We start from the raw sequence: 20,544 nt of genomic DNA on the forward strand, positions 1-20,544 counted from the left end.
AGTATAAATAATAAATACTTCATATATGTGAAATATACTCTCATACCACCTAGTTTCTTTTGGCAATCCCCCAGGCATCATTTTAAAAGCTTCCCTGTGACCTTTTCTGATTTTAAGCATCAGCAGGCTTCTTCCATCTTAGTTCAAGGGGAACTCATTCTTTTTGTACAGGCTTTGCTTGCCCCAAAATGTGTCCCAGTGCCTAACAAATCTAAACCCCTTCTCCAGGCACCACCTTTTCATCCACGCATGGATACCCCTCAGCTTCACTGGCTGTGCGTGTGGAACAGGTAGCACTTCAGAGAATACTACACTGGGGGTCCTGGACTTTAACATGCTACCTAGCAACATAAATTTGGCTTCCAAGACCTCCCAACTACATTTCCAACATGATTGGTGCTGATGTGCACCACGATAGCTGACCCTTCCCCAGCACTGCCTAGCAGCCTATCTAGATGCTATGTGCCGTTTGCTACCTTTGCACCAGGCAGGCAAGTCACTCTGTGTTCTACATGTGGCTTACAAACCCATCTCTCTATACCCCTAACAATCATATCACCCACAGCTAGGAGGCCCTCAACCCCTGGAGGAGTATCCTCTGTGTAAGAAGACATGGGCACATCACCCAGAGAAGGGGTCCCTTCTAAGAGAACATTCCCCTCTTCCTCAGACCGATGTCCTCCTTCCATGAGACCTTCATTCTCTATGACAGCAGAGAAGCTGTCAGCCTGGGAGTGGGATGCTTCTATAACAATCTTAGTCATACGTTGGAACGACATTGAAAATCCTGTATGGTCTAGGTAGGCCCCAAGTACTTGAGGCCTTGACTGTGAATCTGCCTTATGCTGAATTAGACCACTGGTCCATCTAGCTCAGTGTTGTCTACACCAAGGATGTGCACCATCTAGTACGGCAGTCCTTTTACGGACCACCAAACTGGTCTGGAGGTCCGGCTTTCGGACCGGTTTAGAGGCAGGGGTTACCTTTAAAGAGCAGGGAGGGTGCTCCTTAAATCCCCCCCTGCTGCATTTTCCCCACCAGTGCTGCTCTCCCCAATCAGCATCATACTGGAGGTGGCCGGTGCGCATGCACAACATGCTTACATGCACCGGCCTCTTCCGGTACAACGCTGACTGTGGCAGCAAGGAGGTACGCTTCCACCGCACACCAGTGATTTTGGGGAGAGCACCTGCGGGGGAAATGCATGCAAAGCATTTGCTTTACTACCTATACTGAGCTATGGACCATCATCTGTCCCCACTCACCTTGGGGATGCTCTGCTCCACTTGTCCCGCCCATCGGCTGTTAGGGTAGCATCTGTGAGTACGAGGGCCTTTTCATTGCCTTTCAGTTGTGGTACTCTCTTTTGTGGAGTTCTCTCCCTAGAGGAGTCATTGTTTCCACTCTGTTTTGACCTTTTTGATATTGGTTAAGACCTGATTATTTCAGAAGACTTTTGGAAACATAGGTTTAGTTGTAGCCTCCTGTTTTTAATGTGTCCTTGGTCTATTGCAAACTTAAATTTCTGTTCTTTAGTGCGTTAATGGATTGCATTTTATTGGGACTTTAATACCGTAATTTCAGGTAGAAACGCTGTGGCAGGTACATTTTAAAAATTATTTAAAGGCGCCTGCGGCGTGTGCCCCAGATGTGGCATTTACTCACAAGGCAGTGGCCACGGAGGCAGACAATGGGGTGCGGTGACAACGCTTTGGCGAGGCCAGGCTCAGCAGTCCATTTTAACGTGGTCTCAGCAGTCTGTTTTAAGGTGGTGCCTCAGGCCATGGAGGAGGAGGTGTGGAAGGGGAGCAAGCTGGGGGAAGAGGAAGGCGGGCGGCAGCAAATGAGCCCGCAGCAAAGCAGCAAAGTAGCAGCAAATGAGCCCGCCCGGCCTTCCCCATGAGGAGGCACTATGGCGGCAGCACAGCAGGGCCCTCCGACTGATGAGAGGCAGCACTCTGCAGAGAGGGCCTTGAAGTGACATAGTTCCTCCCCCACTTTTCTTGGCTGTATTTAATTGGTTTCGCTGCAGCATTTAAGGTGATGTGGCATTTCTGATGGGTTTTTGAAAAAATCCAGCCTTTCCCCCTCAGAGCAGTGTTTACGCCAATGCGGCGCTTCTGCCCAAAATTACGGTATTTGCAAAGTATATACAGATGTATGTCCTAAGCCATCTTCAGGGTCTCATTAGAGCCAAAAAGGCAGGGTAGAATTAATAACAACAGTAGCAGTCCATGCACTTACTAGTGGGACTCTTCTGTTCTTGATAAGACAGTAATGCCCCCTTGTTTATACCAAAACTCTGAGGATACTTTCAACATTCTTAATTTGTTTTTGCCTAAGGATGTACTGAGAAGGCCCCCTTTCTTTAATTTTGGCATACTTGGTTAATCTAGCAACCAGTGACAGCCTTTTAAAATTCTATAAATTTATGAAGCATTGTGTGAACTCCCCACCCCCACCCCGGTCCTGAATCTCCTGCCAAGCACTTTCAATGGATGATCTCCAAGTTCCAATATTATGAGAGAGGGAGAAAAACATCTCGATCTACTTTTTCTGCACTATGCATAATTTCAGAAACCTTTATCATGTCCCCCCCTTAGGTGCCTTTTTTCTAACCTAAACCCCCAAACTCTTCAGCCTTTCCTCATAGGGAAGGTATTCCCACCCCGCTATAATTTCTGTTGCCATCTTCACCTTTTCCAGCTCTACAAAGTACTTCCTGAAGGTGTCAAGCTTTATCTTGCAGGTACAAGCTCTTCCCCAGCAAAGCATGCAGCAAGTTGATTTCTTCCTTGAGCAGCTGCCAATCCAGCTGTAGCTGCTTACTAAATGGTGCTTGCTGCAGCAAAGAGGGGCACAAGTGTTGCTGATGCTGGCAGTTCACCAATCAGTTTAGAACACTCTTCCTGTTGATGTTTTCCTAGTCTTAAGGCCACTCTAGACATGAAGTTAATCATGTAATTTGGTCTACAATGTTTGGTTTTTTGTTTTTTGGGTTTTTTTGGAAATATGAATAGAGATGTAAACACATAGAAAGCTGCCTTTCATCAAGTCAGAGTATTGGCCGATCTCTCAGGATTATCCGCACTGGCTGGCAGCAGAGTTTAAGAATTGGGTTATCTCCACAGTATCAGCTAAAGATCTCTGTGCACCAGTGGCTGCTCCCCTTTCACACACCCTTCCCCCTTGCCATTTTCTTTTAAAGCAGGGGGAAGGAGGCCTCTTGTTGCCTCACTGGCACCCCAATAATCTGCTGCCTGAAGTAACTGGTTCAGAACGCAGCAGCCAGGTTGGTCTCTGGGTCATCTAGGAGACACCATATTACTCCTGTCTTGAAGGAATTGCACTGGCTGACGATACGTTTCCGGGCAAAATACAAGGTGCTGGTCATTACCTATAAAGCCCTAAACAGCTTAGGCCCTGGGTATTTAAGAGAGCGTCTTCTTCACCATGAGCCCCACCGCCTGCTAAGATCATCTGGAGAGGTTTGCCTGTGGCTGCCGCCAACTCATCTGGCGGCTACTTGGGAATGGGCCTTCTCCATTGCAGCCCCTGGACTTTGGAATGCGCTCCCTGTTGAAATGTGAGCCTCCCCATCTCTGGCAACTTTTAAAAAGGCACTGAAGACGCACTTGTCCATCCAGACTTTTGATTAGATTTATAGTTTTAAATAATTTTAATACTGGGTTTTAAACCTTTTAAATGATTTTGATTGTTAATTGATTTAATGTTTTAAATGATTTTAATTGCAAACCATCCAGAGATGCAGGTTTTGGGCAGTATAGACATATTTTAAATAAATAAATAAACTACATCACCACTCCTCATGGAAGAACCACCCTGATTTCCTGGTTTTAACAGCGGATGCTGGGCATTGAACCTGGGACCTTCTGCGTGCAAGGCAGATGTGCTGTCACTGAACTACAGCCTCGCCTCAAATTGTGGACACAGGACCCTCTAATTAGGAACATGTGGGGGGTGGTAAAAGAATAAAGACCCACTCCCCCTATACCACTGTCCCAATGGTGGTATAGGTTCCCACACCTGCTATTTATATTACTCAGGGCCCAATGATGTGATTAACATAGAGTGTAGTTTGGCCCAGCAACATATTGCAAACTGTTCTTGCTTCTGCACTGAAATAGGATTTTATCCATCTCAAATAGTTATACTAACATTTGTTGTCTTGCCTGAAATATTTGTTATTTCTCTGTGTGAACCGCCCTGAGCCATTTTTGGAAGGGCGGTATAGAAATCGAAGAAATGCATGAATGTGTCTGTAGCATCCTTTGCAGTGGCATAGGAAGAATGCCTGTGGCCCCTGTCCAGCCCGGCAGTGGCAGCCCCCGCTGCCTCAGGTCCATCTCTTGCACGTGACATCAGATGCGCAGGGGATGTGGCTGCGTGGCTCAGTTTCTGAGCCGCGTCAGCCAGTGCTGGATTCCCGGTCTGGCCGGGAATGTGCCTCCCTGCCCTTACAAGCTGGGAAAGGCGCTCTTGGCTGCAGCTACAAACGCGGCACCGGTTGTCATTTACTCACAAATGGGGCGTCTGGCCTCGTTTGCAACCATGATTACACTCCCTGAGCGTCTGATGTCAGACACAGGGTGTGGCTAGGGTGCCAGGCCTGGCCCCTGAACATGGCAACCTGGGTTCTTTGAAGCCCCCCGCACAATGTTGGCTCCACCCCTGATCCTTTGAGCCTATGGTTTGTTGCAATTAATAGCTACTCCTGAGTTGATCTGCAGTTTGCAAGGCTTTTGTGCTTTTTGTTTTTGTCTCCTAGCGTTTAGCTTCTGTGGGACTGGATGCCAAAAACACAGTCTGCATTTGGGACTGGAAGAAAGGAAAACTGCTGGCGTCAGCTACTGGCCATTCTGACAGGGTAATCAGCTAAAAAGTTTGCTATAAATTTCTCGTGTAATGTTCTCAGACATTTCTTGTTTTTTTCTTTCTGAAGAAACTATCTATCTTCTTTGTTTCTATTAAGCTAATGTTCTCAGAAATACAATAATTATAATTAGTTTGTAATATAATTATGGGAAGGTTGAATCTGTAATATATTACAGAAAGGAGAATTTAACGGCTGGGCATGGGATTATGTTTATAATTCTTGCCCGTTCCAAGTTTCATAGGAACATCAAAAGCTGCCTTATTCTGAGTTACACCATTGCTCCATCTAGTTCAGGACTGTCTGTTCTGACTGGCAGTGGCTCTCCAAGGTTTCAGGCAGGAGTCTCTCCAACCCTACCTGGAGATGCCAGGGATTTAACCTGGAGCCTTCTGCATGCAAGGCAGATGTTCTACCACCGTGCTACAGCCCATCCCCAGTTGGTAACACAGAAACATTGTTTAATAATAGTTTCATGCAATGTTCATGAGCCTTGGACTCTACGGCTCTCCTCTTTCATTCATGTATGAGTGGAGGTTAGACTTCCTTCCAAGCCTAGTTTAACATAAACCAGGATTTGCTCTGACATTTAAACAGCAAATTCCAGCTTTTTCTTAACCAAGACTGAAAGTTTAAAACTTCCTCCCCTCAAATGTGAAGGGGAAGGTGGAGTGTGTCAGTCCAAGACTCTTGAGCATTCTGCAAAACCAAACTGTGGTTCCACATGATATATGAATCAGGCGTATGTGACTCAGAGCCAAGATCTGTGATCACTGCCTTTCTCTCTCTCTCTCTCTTTTGCACCAGTCATCATGGCTACTAGTTTGACTGGTGAACCCTTTCCCTTACTATAATTCTCTAACCAAAATTTTCCCCTGAAGCTGCCATTAATTCTGGTGGGGAAGATAGACAGGAACCCATACTGTACCTGCCTTTCCGCCTATTTGGACAGTTTTTGGGGTGCTTTGTAGTGGGGATAAGCCACAACTCCAGTCAATGAAAGAATGCACTGGGGCGGGTTAATTCACCAATCACCTTCCCCAGTCAAATCAACAGCCTCCTGTAGCTGCTTTAAAGTAAAAGAAAACATGTTGGGAGTTATGATTACGGATCTGCAGCATCACATGTAGTTCAGCCCCCAAAGGACATCAGGTCAATGTTAGTGAAAGTTTAACTGGTAGAAGAATTGCACCCCCAGGCCCCAATGAAGATAGGACACACTTAGTTTAAGTAAATAAGGGCCACTTTATTATTGTACAACGATAACAGACTTGCAACGAGGTCCTTAACTAATCAGAGTGCGGGTACTCATCCCGTGTGGTAGCCCTTCCTAGTGAGGGCCCTACCACACCAGGGCAATGGGCCGGGTCCTGACTTGGTCAGGCTGCATGTCCTGACCTCTCACCGCAAGGCTTTCCCCACTGAGGGGACAGGGTGGCCCGACCCACCGCAAACCCAAGCCACCAAGGCTCTGAGCTGGTGAGTTGCGCCACCCCCTCCGAGTGGGGGCCATTCCCAGCCCTCCGGGCCGCCAAAACCCTGAAGGGTTGTTCCTTGACCCCCCTCACCCAAACTGACCCTCCAGCCAAACACCGATCCTGAATCTACCTACCCAACACCCACACTCTCCTGCCAAGTGACCAGTTGTTTTACAATGCCTGCCCACAACTCAGCTCCTAAGCCTCAGTGAGAAGTAGGTGAAAAGAGGTCATACCCACAGCCAGTCTGGCACGACCCCAAAAATTTCTACTTGGCCCCTGTAGGCGACCGGCTATCCCTCACTGAGTACTGGGAGGGTGGGTGGGTGCCCAGCTGCTGAAAGACTGGATGAGATGGTGGCTGCTGGGCAAGCTCCTCCCCGCCCCCTCTCCTGATTGGCCAGTGAAGGGGGCCAAGATGGTGGCCACCACCATGCCTGCCTCAGAGGCCGGAGATACAACCCCACCCCTTGCCTCACTGCTCGGGGGCGGGGAGCAGCATTCTGGCAGTCAAATCTCTTTATGTGGGTGTTGCCTCCTTCCTCAGTTATCTTGCCTAAAGTGTTTATCTAGACAATACAGACTTCCAGACTGTACTCTCTGGGTTACTCAAATAGTAACGGTGGACAAACCTCCTTGAAAAACAGTTCCCTTAGTCTTGTCCTGCAATGTGCAGTTTATAAGGGGTGTATTCGCCTATCGGTTGGTTATGCAAAGCAGCAACTACCATTGTATTAATTTGTTCAATTTAAGTGAGTTAGTTTCTAGAACTGAGGATTTTGCAGAATTTGGAATTTTGGGGAGAGGTTTCAACTGAGAAAGAGTCAAAGGGGTTGGACATAGAGGGAGCACTGCTAGTAGTGTAGGATGATAAAAAATTGAGCCTGGTGTGTCAGATTCTGCAGGCTTGATCTTTTATGCTGGAACTATTTCAGAGCTTATCCAGTGCCTCCCCTTCTTCTGTCACCAACTCTGTTTTATTGACATTTTGCATTTACTTTCCAGTAAACGTTAATTTCCCCCTCACATCCATAGATTCTCATTAGCGCTAAGGAGCATTAGTGAATGAAGGCAGGCACCACCAAGATCTTCATTCTGCTGCTTTCTAGATCCATTTTTCATCTATATGGATAGTCAACTATATTCATGTACATATATTTTTCTTGGTAATAGAACACTGGGGCTTTATTATAGGTGTGGTTTCTAACTTAGTGTAGCATTTCTGAATGTGTGTGTGTTTCTTTACAGATCTTTGATATTTCCTGGGATGCCTATCAACCCAACAGAGTGGCTAGCTGTGGTGTGAAGCATATCAAGGTAAATTGGTTTTGATGCTTTGGCATAGCCAATGGACGGGAATCCTTTTATAATTCCTTCGCATATTTTCTTTTACTGAACCCCCCACCCCCAGCCATGAACATTTTGCAGCCAGCTCAGAGTGGTCTGGCAGTCTTTCAGCTATTCAATATAAAGTGATTGCAGGCAGGGACTGCTGATCAAGCTAAGCAGAAGGGAAACATTGTGTAATTTTAAAATGTTTCCTTCCAGTGTGCAGATTTTGTTCTCTAAAATCCACACACTGGATTTTACCCAAGATGGATTGATTTAAAATAAAGTTCTAATCAGAAAAAATTACTGAATCAATAATTTAAATAATCACCAACTGAAAAGGCCCAGTTGTAATCACCAATTTTAATCATGTGTCCATTTGCCATTTAGCTTTTCCCAACGCCATTGACTGTCACTGCCAATATGACATGTTGATTTGCAACTCATTCTCCTGCATTTTCTTTACCTTTTGGGGCAGTAAAGTACCTGAACTCATAAATATGGATTTGAGAAATTTAATTTTTTCCCCTAGTCTTATTAATTAAGCATAATTAATAGTTATTAGACAGCAAGGAAATTTGGTAAAGTGTGCTGTCGAGTCGGTGTTGTCTCCTGGCGACCACAGGGCCCTGTGGTTGTCTTTGGAAGAATACAGGAGGGGTTTACCATTGCCGTCTCCCATGCAGTATGAGATGATGCCTTTCAGCATCTTCCTATATCACTGCTGCCCGATAGAGGTGCTTCCCATAGCCTGGGAAACTTACCACTGGGGATTCGAACCAACAACCTCTGGCTTGCTAATCAAGTCATTTCCCTGCTGGTACACCTATATTGGGCAGCGGCAATATAGGAAGATGCTGAAAGGCATCATCTCATACTGCATGGGAGATGGCAATGGTAAACCCCTCCTGTATTCTACCAAAGACAACCACAGGGCTCTGTGGTCGCCAGGAATCGACACCAACTCGATGACACACTTTACTTTACTTTATACAAATCTATGGTGTGGCCACATCTGGAGTACTGTGTACAGCTTTGGTCACCATATCTTAAGGATATTGTAGAACTGGAAAGGGTGCAGAAGAGGGCAACCAAAATGATCAGGGGCCTGGAGCACCTTCCTTATGAGGCTAGGCTAAAGCATCTAGGAGGCTTTTTACCTTGGAAAAGAGGCGACTAAGGGGAGACATGGTCAGAGATTCTAATACCAGTCTGAAACTGGCTAACAGGTCTTTCTGCTTATATTTTATAAGTGAGGAAACTAAAAAACAAAAACAAAGTATATTTATGTACCGCTTTTCAACAAAAGTTCCCAAAGCGGTTTACATAGATATGAATGAATGAATGAATAAAATGGCTCCTTGTCCCCAAAGGGCTCACAATCTAAAAAAAACACTAACTTGAAAATTGATGTTGTGAAACTATTGGGAGTTTGAAGCCAGGGGCGTAGTTACTATTGGATGAGGGGGAGACAAATGTCCTTGAACCATCGGGGTCCCCTGTGTCCAGCTAGCCAACGAAGTACTTGCCAGTTGGGAAGACAGTGTGCAGTCCCTTGCCCACTCTCAGCTGGCGAACGCTTTATTTGCCGGCTGCTGGACCCGGGCCGCTGCTGGCCTCCCTCTGCCCCTGATCATAACAGACAAAAAGGGAGAAAAGAAAATACAAAACACAATACTAAGCAGTTTAAAAGCTCATTTTAAAATTAGTTAATCAAATCAGTTCTGAAAATCAGAATTTAAAAGGCCTGGGTGAATTTAAAAAGTCTTTACCTGGTGTTTCAAAGAACAAAGTGAGGAAGCCAGGTGAACCTCACTGGGGAGGGTATTCCATAAACGAGGTGCAACCACGGAAAAGACCCTCTCCCTTGTAGTTGTCTCCCTAGTAATTGTCTAGTAGTTTAATTGTCTTTTATTGTAATTTTTAAAGTGTGTTTTTAAATGTGGAACATTGGAACATAGGAAACTGCCATTTACGGAGTCAAACCATTGGTCTATCTAGCTCAGTATTGTCCACACAGACTGGCAGCAGCTTCTCCAAGGTTGCAGGCAGGAATCTCTCTCAGCCCTATTTTGGAGATGCTGCCAGGGAAGGAACTTGGAACCTTCTGCTCTTCCCAGAGCGGCTCCATCCCCTGAGGGGAATATCTTACAGGGCTCATACTTCTAGTCTCCCATTCCTATACAACCAGGGCAGATCCTGCTTAGCTAAGGGGACAAGTCATGCTTGCTACCACAAGACCAGCTCTCCTCTCCAACATTGTTATGGGGCAGCTATTTAAATAAAATCATTATTATTAATACAAGCAAGCAACATGGAGCTATATTCCACCTTTAGGATAGCCTTCGATAAATGCTGCAGACGCTCTCTTTGTCATTTTTATTCTGTAGTTCTGGACACTGTGTGGAAATGCCTTGACAGCCAAAAGAGGGATATTTGGCAAGACGGGAGACCTGCAAACAATCCTCTGTTTGTCCTGTGCAAAAGACGATGTCACATACTCTGGTGCTTTAAATGGCGACATCTATGTCTGGAAAGGGCTCACCTTAGTCCGCACGATTCAAGGAGCTCATACGGTAAGTTGCCTTCCCAGTGCCATGACAATGAAGATAAAGAGTTTCAGAAAAAGTACCAAAGCAATTCAGAATCTTCACCTACTTCTGTCTGATGCAATGGCGGATTAAGGCAGAGGCAGAAGGGGCATCTAACTACGGCGGTGAAATTTGAGGAGCGACAACTGTAGTTGTTGTTAGGGAGTGACACTGATTCAAATGATGATCAGTAGATTTTACATTCTGACTATAAGTGTGAGAATATTGCTTACTGTATCTTTTATTGATAATAAAGTTGTTGCTGCTGCTCTTTGTAATTACTAGCCAATCCGCACAGAGCATCTGTGCACTTGGGGGCTGGCTGTTCCCCCCCTCCTTTCCCCCTCCCTCCCCCCCTTCTGCCCCACACTCTTGCCCCTCTTCCCCCCCTTCTGCCCAACACTCTTGCCTCTCTTGCCCTCCCTCCCACCCCTCTCTCACACCCTCCTGCCCCAGTCTCTCCTGCCCTCCCCCCTGCCCCTCTCTCCTGCCTTACCCCTCCTCCCTTGCCCTACTCTCTCTTGCCCTCCCTCCCTCTCCCCCTGCTCCTCTCTCCCGCCCTTCCCCTCTCCCCCTGCCCCACTCTCTCTTGCCCTCCCCCACCCCTCTGCCCCACGCTCTCTTGCCCTCCCCCTGCCCCACGCTCTCTTGCCATCCCCCGCCCCACGCTCTCTTGCCCTCCCCCCGCCCCAAGCTCTCTTGCCCTCTCCCACTCTCTTGCTCTCCCCCTCCCCCACACTCTCTTCCCCCTCCCTCCCTCCCTCCCTCCCGATTTTAGTCTCCTTACCGGGTGCCGGGCGGGCCGGGCAAAAACGGCCCCGCCGCCACCGCTCCTCCTCCCAGGCGGCGAACAGGGAAATTCCGCCATCCGGTTCCCTCTCACCCCAGCATCCCACGGACACCTGGCCTCAGCGGTCGGTTCCGCTGCCTCCTGGCCAAGAGCCGCCTCCAGCACCTCTGTGACCTGGCCCGCCGCTGGGCCGAGTGCCGCCTTTGCGGCCAGCCTCTTCAGGGCCGGCTACCTCTCCTCCAACCCCCACCTTCTGCCCCTGTCTCCGGGCGGGGACAGGCCCAGGCGGCCAGGCCCGCCGCCTCGCCTCTGTGGCCGGGCCGAATGCGTCGCTGCGGCCTGGCCCAGTCCCACCACCAGTCAATTCTTCTGGGCACGCCAGCCAATCAGGCGCCTGCGCCACCCAGCCTGGCTGGGTGCCGGGATGCACATTCGAAGGCACATCCAGGAGAAAGAAATATATAGATGATACTAAGCATAATCCAGAATAATACTGCTTGTACATTAGAACATTCCATGCATACAACAATTTTTCCTGATCCCCTCCCTTCTTTTTGCTGCCCCTGATGAATATCCCTGAGGGTCCCTCACCCCTCAAGGAGATATTCTAGTGGGGCATCAAGGGCAGTAAAGGGAATAGGGAAGCTGTGAGAAATTTACGCATGTTAAACTTCTAATGCAAAGGGAGAGTTCGTTTGCAAATGCCTGCTAATTTTGCTGTTATCAGTATAATCTTGGCAGACTTTAAAAAAAGGATTACTTTAGATAGATGAATTATCTGTGTTGTGTTTTAGTATGTCAGCCTTTTATAAGAGAATGTCTTAGGAAAATGATACATTCCAGGGGAGTGGCCATATTAGTCTGTTGTAGGAAAAAATAAGAATGTGTCTCATGGCACCATAAAAACTAACAAATGTACATATACATTTGTTGGCCAGAACCCCCTTGGTTCTGCAATCAAATTAAATGCATCTTAGCTTCTTAGGAAGTAAGAGGAGCACAGAGAATTAAAAAGGAAAAAATTACATGAGCAAAAGTAGGGTCACATCCACAATTGAGCAAAAGTGTGCAATGAACACAGGCCACCACTATGGAGAGCCTCACCCAAATCTTGACAAATCATAATTTCCCCATAGGGATCAGCAGGAAACTAAAAAAGATTAATAAATCTCAAATGGCTTGGGAGAAAGCTCTGAAATTACACGTGGTGTTTGTATATAATGATAACATTAAAAGTGTGGATGTTCAAGATCAGTCCACCCGTTGGTTTTTAATGATTTTTTTTAAAACTAAATTTAAAACTTTTTTAAAACATTCATTAAAAACCAATAGGTGTACTGATCTTGAACATCCGCACATTTAATGCTACCATCATGAACTACTCCCATATGAATTTTAAGAACTTCCTGTCCAACCATTCTAGAGTCGTTCTGGGGTGCAAAAAATGGAAGGCAGGGTTACTCCTTTTATATGAAGGCAAGGAGCAGTTTCTTCCAAATGAGGCTTGAATGAAGAGTGGAGGATTAAATAACACTCTAGGCTGTGGTGCTGGACTCAGCATAGTCAGCTGACCTCTAGCCTGAATGTGATCAGTTGACCCTTTAATCCAATGAAGATACATTGGGCCTTATAAACCCCCTGCCTCTAAGCCAGCCTGGCAGTCTGAGCAAGTTGTCACAGCAAGTAGCCACACAGACTCACCTTTCCCTCCTCACCTCCCCTGGTATATAACGGCCAATCTGGATTTATCCACAGCTCCTGCCTTTGATCCTCCTCTACACCAGGCTTCCCCAACCTGCGGCCCTCCAGATATTGCTGAACTACAACTCCCAGCATACCCAGCCACAATGAATTGTGGCTAGGGATGCTGGGAGTTGTAGTTCAGCAACATCTGGAGGGCCGCAGGTTGGGGAAGCCTGCTCCACACTTTATCTGTCTGATCTGGTACCCAATCTCAGCCCTCCCTTGACCACACTTCTGGCCCTCTTTTCCTTGTCCGTTTAATCTGGTACCTGGCCTCAGCCCATCCTCAACCATCCCAACTATCTCTGGACCTCTGTTCCTCCCTCCCATACCAAAACTAGACCTTCCCTGTTGTGGCCTATCTTGGGGCTTGGGCCTTAACAGACACACTACTATGCAGAGCACAAATGTTCATTTTTAAGCTGAATGAGGGTAAAACAAACAATAGCTTGTTTCACTAAAACTGCTTTATTTCATGTTGCTTTTTCTTAGCGCTAAAGATTTTATTGATTGATTGATTGATTGTTTCATTTCAATATTGTTTTTCATTAAAATCCAAAGTGGTTTACAATATAATTAAAAGAATGCACAATTAAAATACAAATTAAAATGACAAATATTAAATAATATAGCTCTATTTAAAAGTTTAGAAACCTATATAAAACAGTAACACAAACACAAAGCAGCAGCAGTAAAAACTGTACTCTCATATAAAAAGCCTGGGTGAAGAGCCACACTTTAACTTGTTTTCTAAAAACTGTGATGGAGGCTAAGGAATGGATGCCAGCCGGGAAAGCATTCCAAAGCCTGGGGGCAATGACTAAGAAGGCCCTTTCCTGTGTGCTTGACAACTGAGCCTCTCTCACCATTGGCACATGGAGCAGAGCCCCCTCTGATCAACTTGTCGAGCAGCTGGAAACCCTTGGGAGCAGGCAGTTCTTCAGATATCCAGGGCTCAATGCATTAAGGGCTTTAAGTAGAGATAGAGCTGAGTATCATCTGCATATTGTTGACAACTCTATCCAAGTCCCCAGATGAACTCTCCTAGCAGTTTCATGTAGATGTTGAACAGCATGGGGGACAAAACCAAACCCTGCGGGACCCCGCAAGCCAGTGACTAAGGAGCTGCGCAGTAGTCCCTCAGCACCACCTTCTGGACCCTTTCCCCTAGAAAGGACCGAAGCCACTCCAAAGAGGTACCTCCAATCCCCATACTTGAGAGGCGGTCCAGAAGGATACCATGGCTGGTGGTATAGAACTCGGCTGAGAGGTCCAGCAGAACCAACTGGGACACACTCCCCCTGTCCAGCTCCCAGTGTTGGTCATCCACTAGGGCAACCAAGGCAGTTTCAGTCCCATATCCAAGCCAGATTGAAAAGGATCTAGATAATCCGTATCATCCAAGACCCTCTGCAGCTGAGACGCCACTAAATGCTCTATCACCTTGCCCAAAAAAGGTAGGTTAGAGACAGGTCTGGAACTGTTCAAGTTGGAGGGGTCAAGGGAGGGCTTTTTAAATAGTGGTCTCACCACGGCCTCCTTGAGGCATGATGGCCTCCTACCCTCCCTTAATGAAGCATTGATTATAGCCTCCAACCACCTGCCTGTACCCTGCCTGGCAGATTTTATTAGCCATGAAGGGCAAGGGCCTAGAGCGCATGACATTGCCCACACAATGCCCAGGATCTTGTCCATATGCTCAGGCTGCACCAATGGAAAAGAATCCAACACAATAGGACCAGATGGTACCTGAGGCACATCTGCCAGAACTGCCAAAATTTTGGAGGACAAATGGGCACGGATGTGAGTGATTTTCTCTGCAAAGTAGCATGCAAACTGGTCATAGTTGGCTAGATGGTTCTTCCCCCTCAAGGACAAACACTTGAAATCTGGAGATTGCCTAACCTTTTTGGCTCAAATGCCACATAACTATAAGCAGGGACTGGATGGCAAGCTGTGATGCAGACATGACATTCTCACACTATTAAATTTATGCATCTTTGCACTGTGTAGATGAAACAAATGCAAGATTTCTGATATCACAAGGACAGATTTGCATCCTCTGTTTAAAAGCTGCTTGGCTGGAGTGTCTGCCTCTCTTATCTTATCTGGTGATTGAGAGTGGCTCCTTGCAATATTTGACAAAGCAAAATACTCCTAGCATCTTCTAAGCAGGAGAGGGTGAAAACAGCCCTGGTTTTTCCCCTGAAATGAAAGTCATAAAGCTTTGTATATGTATAAGTCTTTGAAGATATGGATATGACATATAATTATATTATAATTATTTTTCTATTATGCCGGTCTCTGACTGTAGTAAAGATTGATTAATTGCTATAACACTGCATGTCCCAAAAAGTCAGAAATCAGAGTTGAAATGAAAAGAACTATTTCCCACCCTAACCAACATTTCTCATACTGTTACATCAAAGGGGAAAAGGTTTCCTGCACCACTGATTAATTGCAATTTACTCATATGTAACATATCTAGAACTAGGAGGCAATGCTTCCATGTCAGATAATTTGTTTTTCAGATATGCCTTAGGCCCTAGACTCTCTTATTTGAAAAACTGAGCACTACTTCTAAAGCCCTTTCATAGCGCAGGATAACCATAACAGGATGGGATCCATTCACAGCTTCTCATGTTGAATAGGATGTTCTGAAGGGATTCATTTATTCCTGAAGTTCTGTCTCTTTCCCTAGCCGCTTCAGTTCTTCAAATTATAAAGTGAACATATTTATCAGTTGATATATTTTCAGTAATTACTTCTATAGAAGTGTGAGCCTGTTTGCTTTATGGTTGACTTTCCCTGATGAGCTGTAAAGATTGTTAAAACTTTCAATAGTTAAACATATTAAAAACTCAATTTAGAGCATTATCAAATGCAGACAAAATTCCTACACAGTTCAGTTCATTAGCATAACACTTAGGGGCTGCTAGGAACATGGTTGTAAAATGTTTATTTCACATTCTTAAGCTTCCAGTGTTAACTTTTATGCATTGATTTATCTAAGTTACTATTTAGATTATTTTCAATCTCATTTTGAGACAAAAATGACCTTGGTTGCCCTGATAGATGATTTGAGCCAGGAGAGAGATGCATCAACAGTGAGTGCATCCCATCCCTGTTAGGAAACATAGGAACATAGGAAACTGCCATATACTGAGTCAGACCATTGGTCTATCTAGCTCAGTATTGTCTTCACAGACTGGCAGCGGCTTCTCCAAGGTTGCAGGTAGGAATCTCTCTCAGCCCTGTCTTGGAGAAGCCAGAGAGAGAACTTGAAACCTTCTGCTCTTTCCAGAGCGGCTTCATCCCCTGAGGGGAATATCTTGCAGTGCTCACACATCATGTCTCCAATTCAGATGCAACCAGGACAGACCCTGCTTAGCTATGGGGAGAAGTCATGCTTGCTACCACAAGACCAGCTCTCCTCTCCAGTGATTCTCCTGGAGCCCTTAGTGGCTTTTGGTACTGACTTGCTAGGATGGGATTTGGGGACACATGACTCTGGACCTTCCTGGAAGATCATATCCATAAAATGGTCCTGGGGTACTGTGTTCTGTCCCACAGCCTTTGGTTTTTGGGTGTCCTGGAGTTCCATCTTCACCTCATGCTTTTCAACATCTGCAGGAAACTGCTGGGAAGGTTGTTTAGGGGTTTGAGCGGAAATGTCACCAATATAACAATAACAGTCAGTTCTGCCTCTCATTTTTATTAGCTAATCCCAGAGAGACAGACAAATGTCTGGAGGCCAAGAGTGAACAAATTGAAACAGAATTCAGACAAGTCAGAGGTGCTGTTAATTGGTATTTCTGCCTATCTGGGTGGAGGTGTGCAACTTAAGTTTGATTGGGTTGCATTCCCCCTGAAGAACTATAAGCAAATGCAGCTTGAAGGCACTCCTGGATAGCGATGTGTGAACCGGCTCGAGATCAAGTCGATTCACCATTGAACCAGGCCTGTTTGATGACTCGCCCTCAAGCCAAACAGGGCGTGGTTTGGCTCAACTTTTTTTTTTAACTTACAGCTGGGTCCAGCAGCCTCCGGGGGGAGCTGCCGCAGCTGCGAAACATCTCTGAAAGTTTCCCCTCCACCTGGTCTTCTTCAGCCCTTGTTGTCCCTCTTGCAGTGGCCATTTTGAAGGCCACCGTGCACGCACACTGGCTATTTGCATGCCTGGGCTGAAACGTTTAGAACCACCACCCCCTTTGAGCCAGGCCCAAACTAGTTTGGCCTCGAGCCGAACTGGGTCCTGGTTTGAGATGCATGGAACCAAATCAGGCCCAGTTCTGTTTGAGTCCAGTTCGATTCAAACCAAACTGGGCTTCTATGCACACCCCTACTCCTGGACCTAATGTTATCCATGGGTATCCAGGTGATATGACAGACATGAATTCCCTTTTCCATCCTTGACTGGTTTTCCAACTTCAGCCCTATCTGGAGAATGCAGATCTGGGCATGGTTGCCACTGATTACATCCAGGTAGGACCACTGCAATGTTGGGAGTGGGCCAGTGTTGGAAGTGTAGGGCCACTGCACATGTTGGGACCCTCAAAAGGAAAAATACCCCCTTGTTGATCACAATTAAGTTTGGAACTATTAAAAGAACATGGATTGTCTGAATGCCTATCACAATCACTGGCAGAACTATTGCTTTGCATACAAGAGCTCCCAGGTGCAGTACCTGGCTGGCTGTAGTTGGTGCTTTTGGGATTCCCTGGCATTTGTAAGCTGTGGCAAGGGCTGTAGCATGGAATCCCGGCGCATCCTTACTCTCCCCCTCAGGATTAGAGTTGCCATTGTTGCATTGGCTGAAATCGGGATACTGGGGGGGTCACCTAGGGGCGGGGTCACCTAGGGGCAGGACTTGGCCCTAGGTGGCAAGGGTGCAGCCAGGCCATCTAGAGCCAGCTGCCACCGGGAGCACTTATTTGTTGTTGGTGGGTGGCTGCTGCTGTGCGGCAGCCGAGCGAGGATGGTGGCAAGAGCTCTGCCCGCCTCCCAAACAATGATAGGTGAAGTTGGGCTGGAATGCTGGAGACAGGCAAGCTGGAGGCAGGCAGGAGAGAAGGCGACGAAAGAGCTCCTGACTCGGACCCGCCTTCCTCCCAAATGAGGCAGACTGGGCCAATTTCAGGCCTATGCGCATGTGTGTGCTTGTGCAGAGGCCTGATGTGGGAGGAAGGCAGGGGTGAGTGAGCTCTTTCATCACCTTCTCCCACCTGCCTCCAGCCTGCCCTGCCCCCGACCTCACCTGTCATAGTTTGGGAGGCAGGCACAGCTCTTGCTACCATCCTGCTCCTCTGCCACCACACAGCAACAGCTTTAAAAGTTGTGTTTTTTTTAAGTCAAAGTAAAAAAAAAGTCAGAAAGCGGGAGAAATTGAGTCCCAAACGGGATGAACATTTCCCTTCAGGAAATAGAGACATCCCGCGCAATGCAGGACAGTTGGCAACCCTACTCGGGATGCTGCCATTACTTGCTATAGGATGACTCTGGATTACTTGCTTTAGGAGACTCTGGATTAAATGTCACAAACAGACCCAAAGGAAAGGAATTACATTTGTATTTTGTTAACCAATGAAATGGATATACTGTACTTAACCAACCTTCAAAGCTAGAGGGTAAAGGCATGTGGTATAAGATGTGGGTACTTGACTAACAAGCAGAAGGTTGCCGGTTCGAATCCCCGCTGGTACTATATTGGGCAGCAGTGATACAGGAAGATGCTGAAAGGCATCATCTCATACTGCATGGGAGGAGGCAATGGTAAACCTCTCCTGTGTTCTACCAAAGACAACCACAGGGCTCTGTGGGCGCCAGGAGTCGACACCGACTTGACGGCACACTTTACCTTACTTGCAGGGATGAGAAAGAGTAACTGCTCAGATCTCATGCAAAATGTGTGAGGAGCTTTATGTACATACAAAGGCAGGTCCACAAGTTCACTATATTTGCAAAGTCTTATAAATATTGCTGAGGAATATATGACAAGTTCATTTGATGATTGTCACATGATAAATATCATGTTTGAGCTTCTCTCCCACCTTGATAGGAAGTTTATGCATCTGGCAGTTAATTCATGATGATATCCTTCAGATGATCAGGTTACATGAACATCATAAGTAAAACAAGCTGATGTGAAATAACTCTAGAAGGATTTAAATAGCGTGAATCCACCCGAAATGCCAGTGACATTTCATTTCATTTCATTATTTATTTATTTATTTATTTAAATCCACCCGAAATGCCAGTGTGACATTTAACCCGTTGCAAACACATTTGTGTTTTGAACTGCCTTGTAATGAAAAGCCAACACTGCTGTGTTGTCAATTAACAGGCTGGAATTTTTAGCATGTATGCATGTGAGGAAGGATTTGCCACCGGTGGGAGAGATGGTTGTATTCGGCTGTGGGACACTGATTTCAAGCCAATAACTAAGATCGATCTCAGGGAGACTGAACAAGGATACAAAGGTAATGAAATATGTTTTTTAAAAAATGAAATTTACCTTTAAATGTTTGGTTTTACTGATTCAATACAAAATATGGATGCTTTTACACTTTTTACTCTCTAAACTGTAACAAATATTTCTTTTTCTGAGACTGCATTTAATCCTTATTGCCATGATCTTGAGGAGTCCATAGAAAGTCCATAAAATATGTCCAAGACTTAGTGAGTGTGTGCTTAATATGTTGCCTTTTTTAAAAATTGTAGCAGCTTTCAGTAGGGATGTGCACAGAACCGGTGGGGGTGAGTTCAAAGGCAGGGGACACCTTTGAGGGTGGGGGAGGGTGTACTCCCCCCACACACACACACACCACATTTCCTCTGCCAACACTCTCTTAAAAACCAGTTTGGCGGGGTGGCAGCATATCTCCCTGCCACCCTGTTCCCTCCTCGGTCTGGTAGTGACCAGAAGTACCCTGCACACGTGCACATCATCATGTATGTGCATGCCTGATATGTGTATGTGCGTGGGGTACTTCCGGTCACTTCCTGAAAAGATTGGTGTTCCAAACACATTCTGATGTCAAAACATTGCCTAGCCTCTTTCTCAACCCATTCTATTCCTTACCCAAAAGATGTGTCCTGGCTGTGCTTTGTATCTCCAATTGATGCCTACCAATTCATTCACTTAAGTCATGGGTTCCCAATCTTGGATTCCCAGATGTTGTTGGTGCCAGCGCTCTCAGGGAAGTGGTGGGACCGTTAGACAATGAGGGAGTTAAAAGGATTATTAAGGACGATATGGAGGTACTGAGCATATACCTGTTCCTGAACCAGGCTTTTTAGGGACAGAGACTAAAGAACAGAGTCAGATAGAAGTGACAAGATTTGATGTTCTAAACTGTGTGGAAAAATTGAAGACTAGCAAATCGCCAGGGCAAGATGGCATCCATCTAAGGATCCTTAAAGTACTCAAATGTGAAATTGCCTCCTTGCCAAAATATGTAACTTATCCCTACAATCAGGCTCTGTACTGCAGGACTGGAAAATAACAAATGTAACACTGATTTTGAAAAAGGGATCTAGGGGCGATCCGGGAAATTACAGGCCAGTTTGTTCCAGGCAAATTGATAGAAAGCATTCTCAAGGATAAAATTATAAAGCACATAGAAGAATAGGCCCTGCTGGGGGAGAACCAGCATGGCTTCTGCAAAGGTAAATCTTGCCTCACCAACCTTTTGGAGTTCTTTGAGGGTGTCAACAAGT

The 20,544-nt window shown here is 46.1% G+C and overlaps 1 protein-coding gene across 13 annotated transcripts in view; it reads left to right on the forward strand.

Moving 5' to 3' along the window:
• Nucleotides 1-20,544, forward strand: part of EML6 (EMAP like 6) — a 268,042-nt gene that overhangs the window by 92,733 nt on the left and 154,765 nt on the right. For all 13 annotated transcript variants that reach the window (XR_008306182.1, XR_008306181.1, XM_053245913.1 and 10 more), the window contains 4 exons: nucleotides 4,790-4,888; nucleotides 7,621-7,689; nucleotides 10,092-10,277; nucleotides 19,169-19,304. Coding sequence is in view for 11 of the 13 variants with exons in the window: in XM_053245913.1 (XP_053101888.1) it covers nucleotides 4,790-4,888; nucleotides 7,621-7,689; nucleotides 10,092-10,277; nucleotides 19,169-19,304 (490 nt within the window). In the remaining 2 variants the exon portion in view is untranslated. The remainder of the gene's footprint in view (nucleotides 1-4,789; nucleotides 4,889-7,620; nucleotides 7,690-10,091; nucleotides 10,278-19,168; nucleotides 19,305-20,544) is intronic.

This window comes from Hemicordylus capensis, chromosome 1, assembly GCF_027244095.1.
Source record: "Hemicordylus capensis ecotype Gifberg chromosome 1, rHemCap1.1.pri, whole genome shotgun sequence".
In the NCBI taxonomy this organism is placed as follows: Eukaryota; Metazoa; Chordata; class Lepidosauria; order Squamata; family Cordylidae; genus Hemicordylus; species Hemicordylus capensis.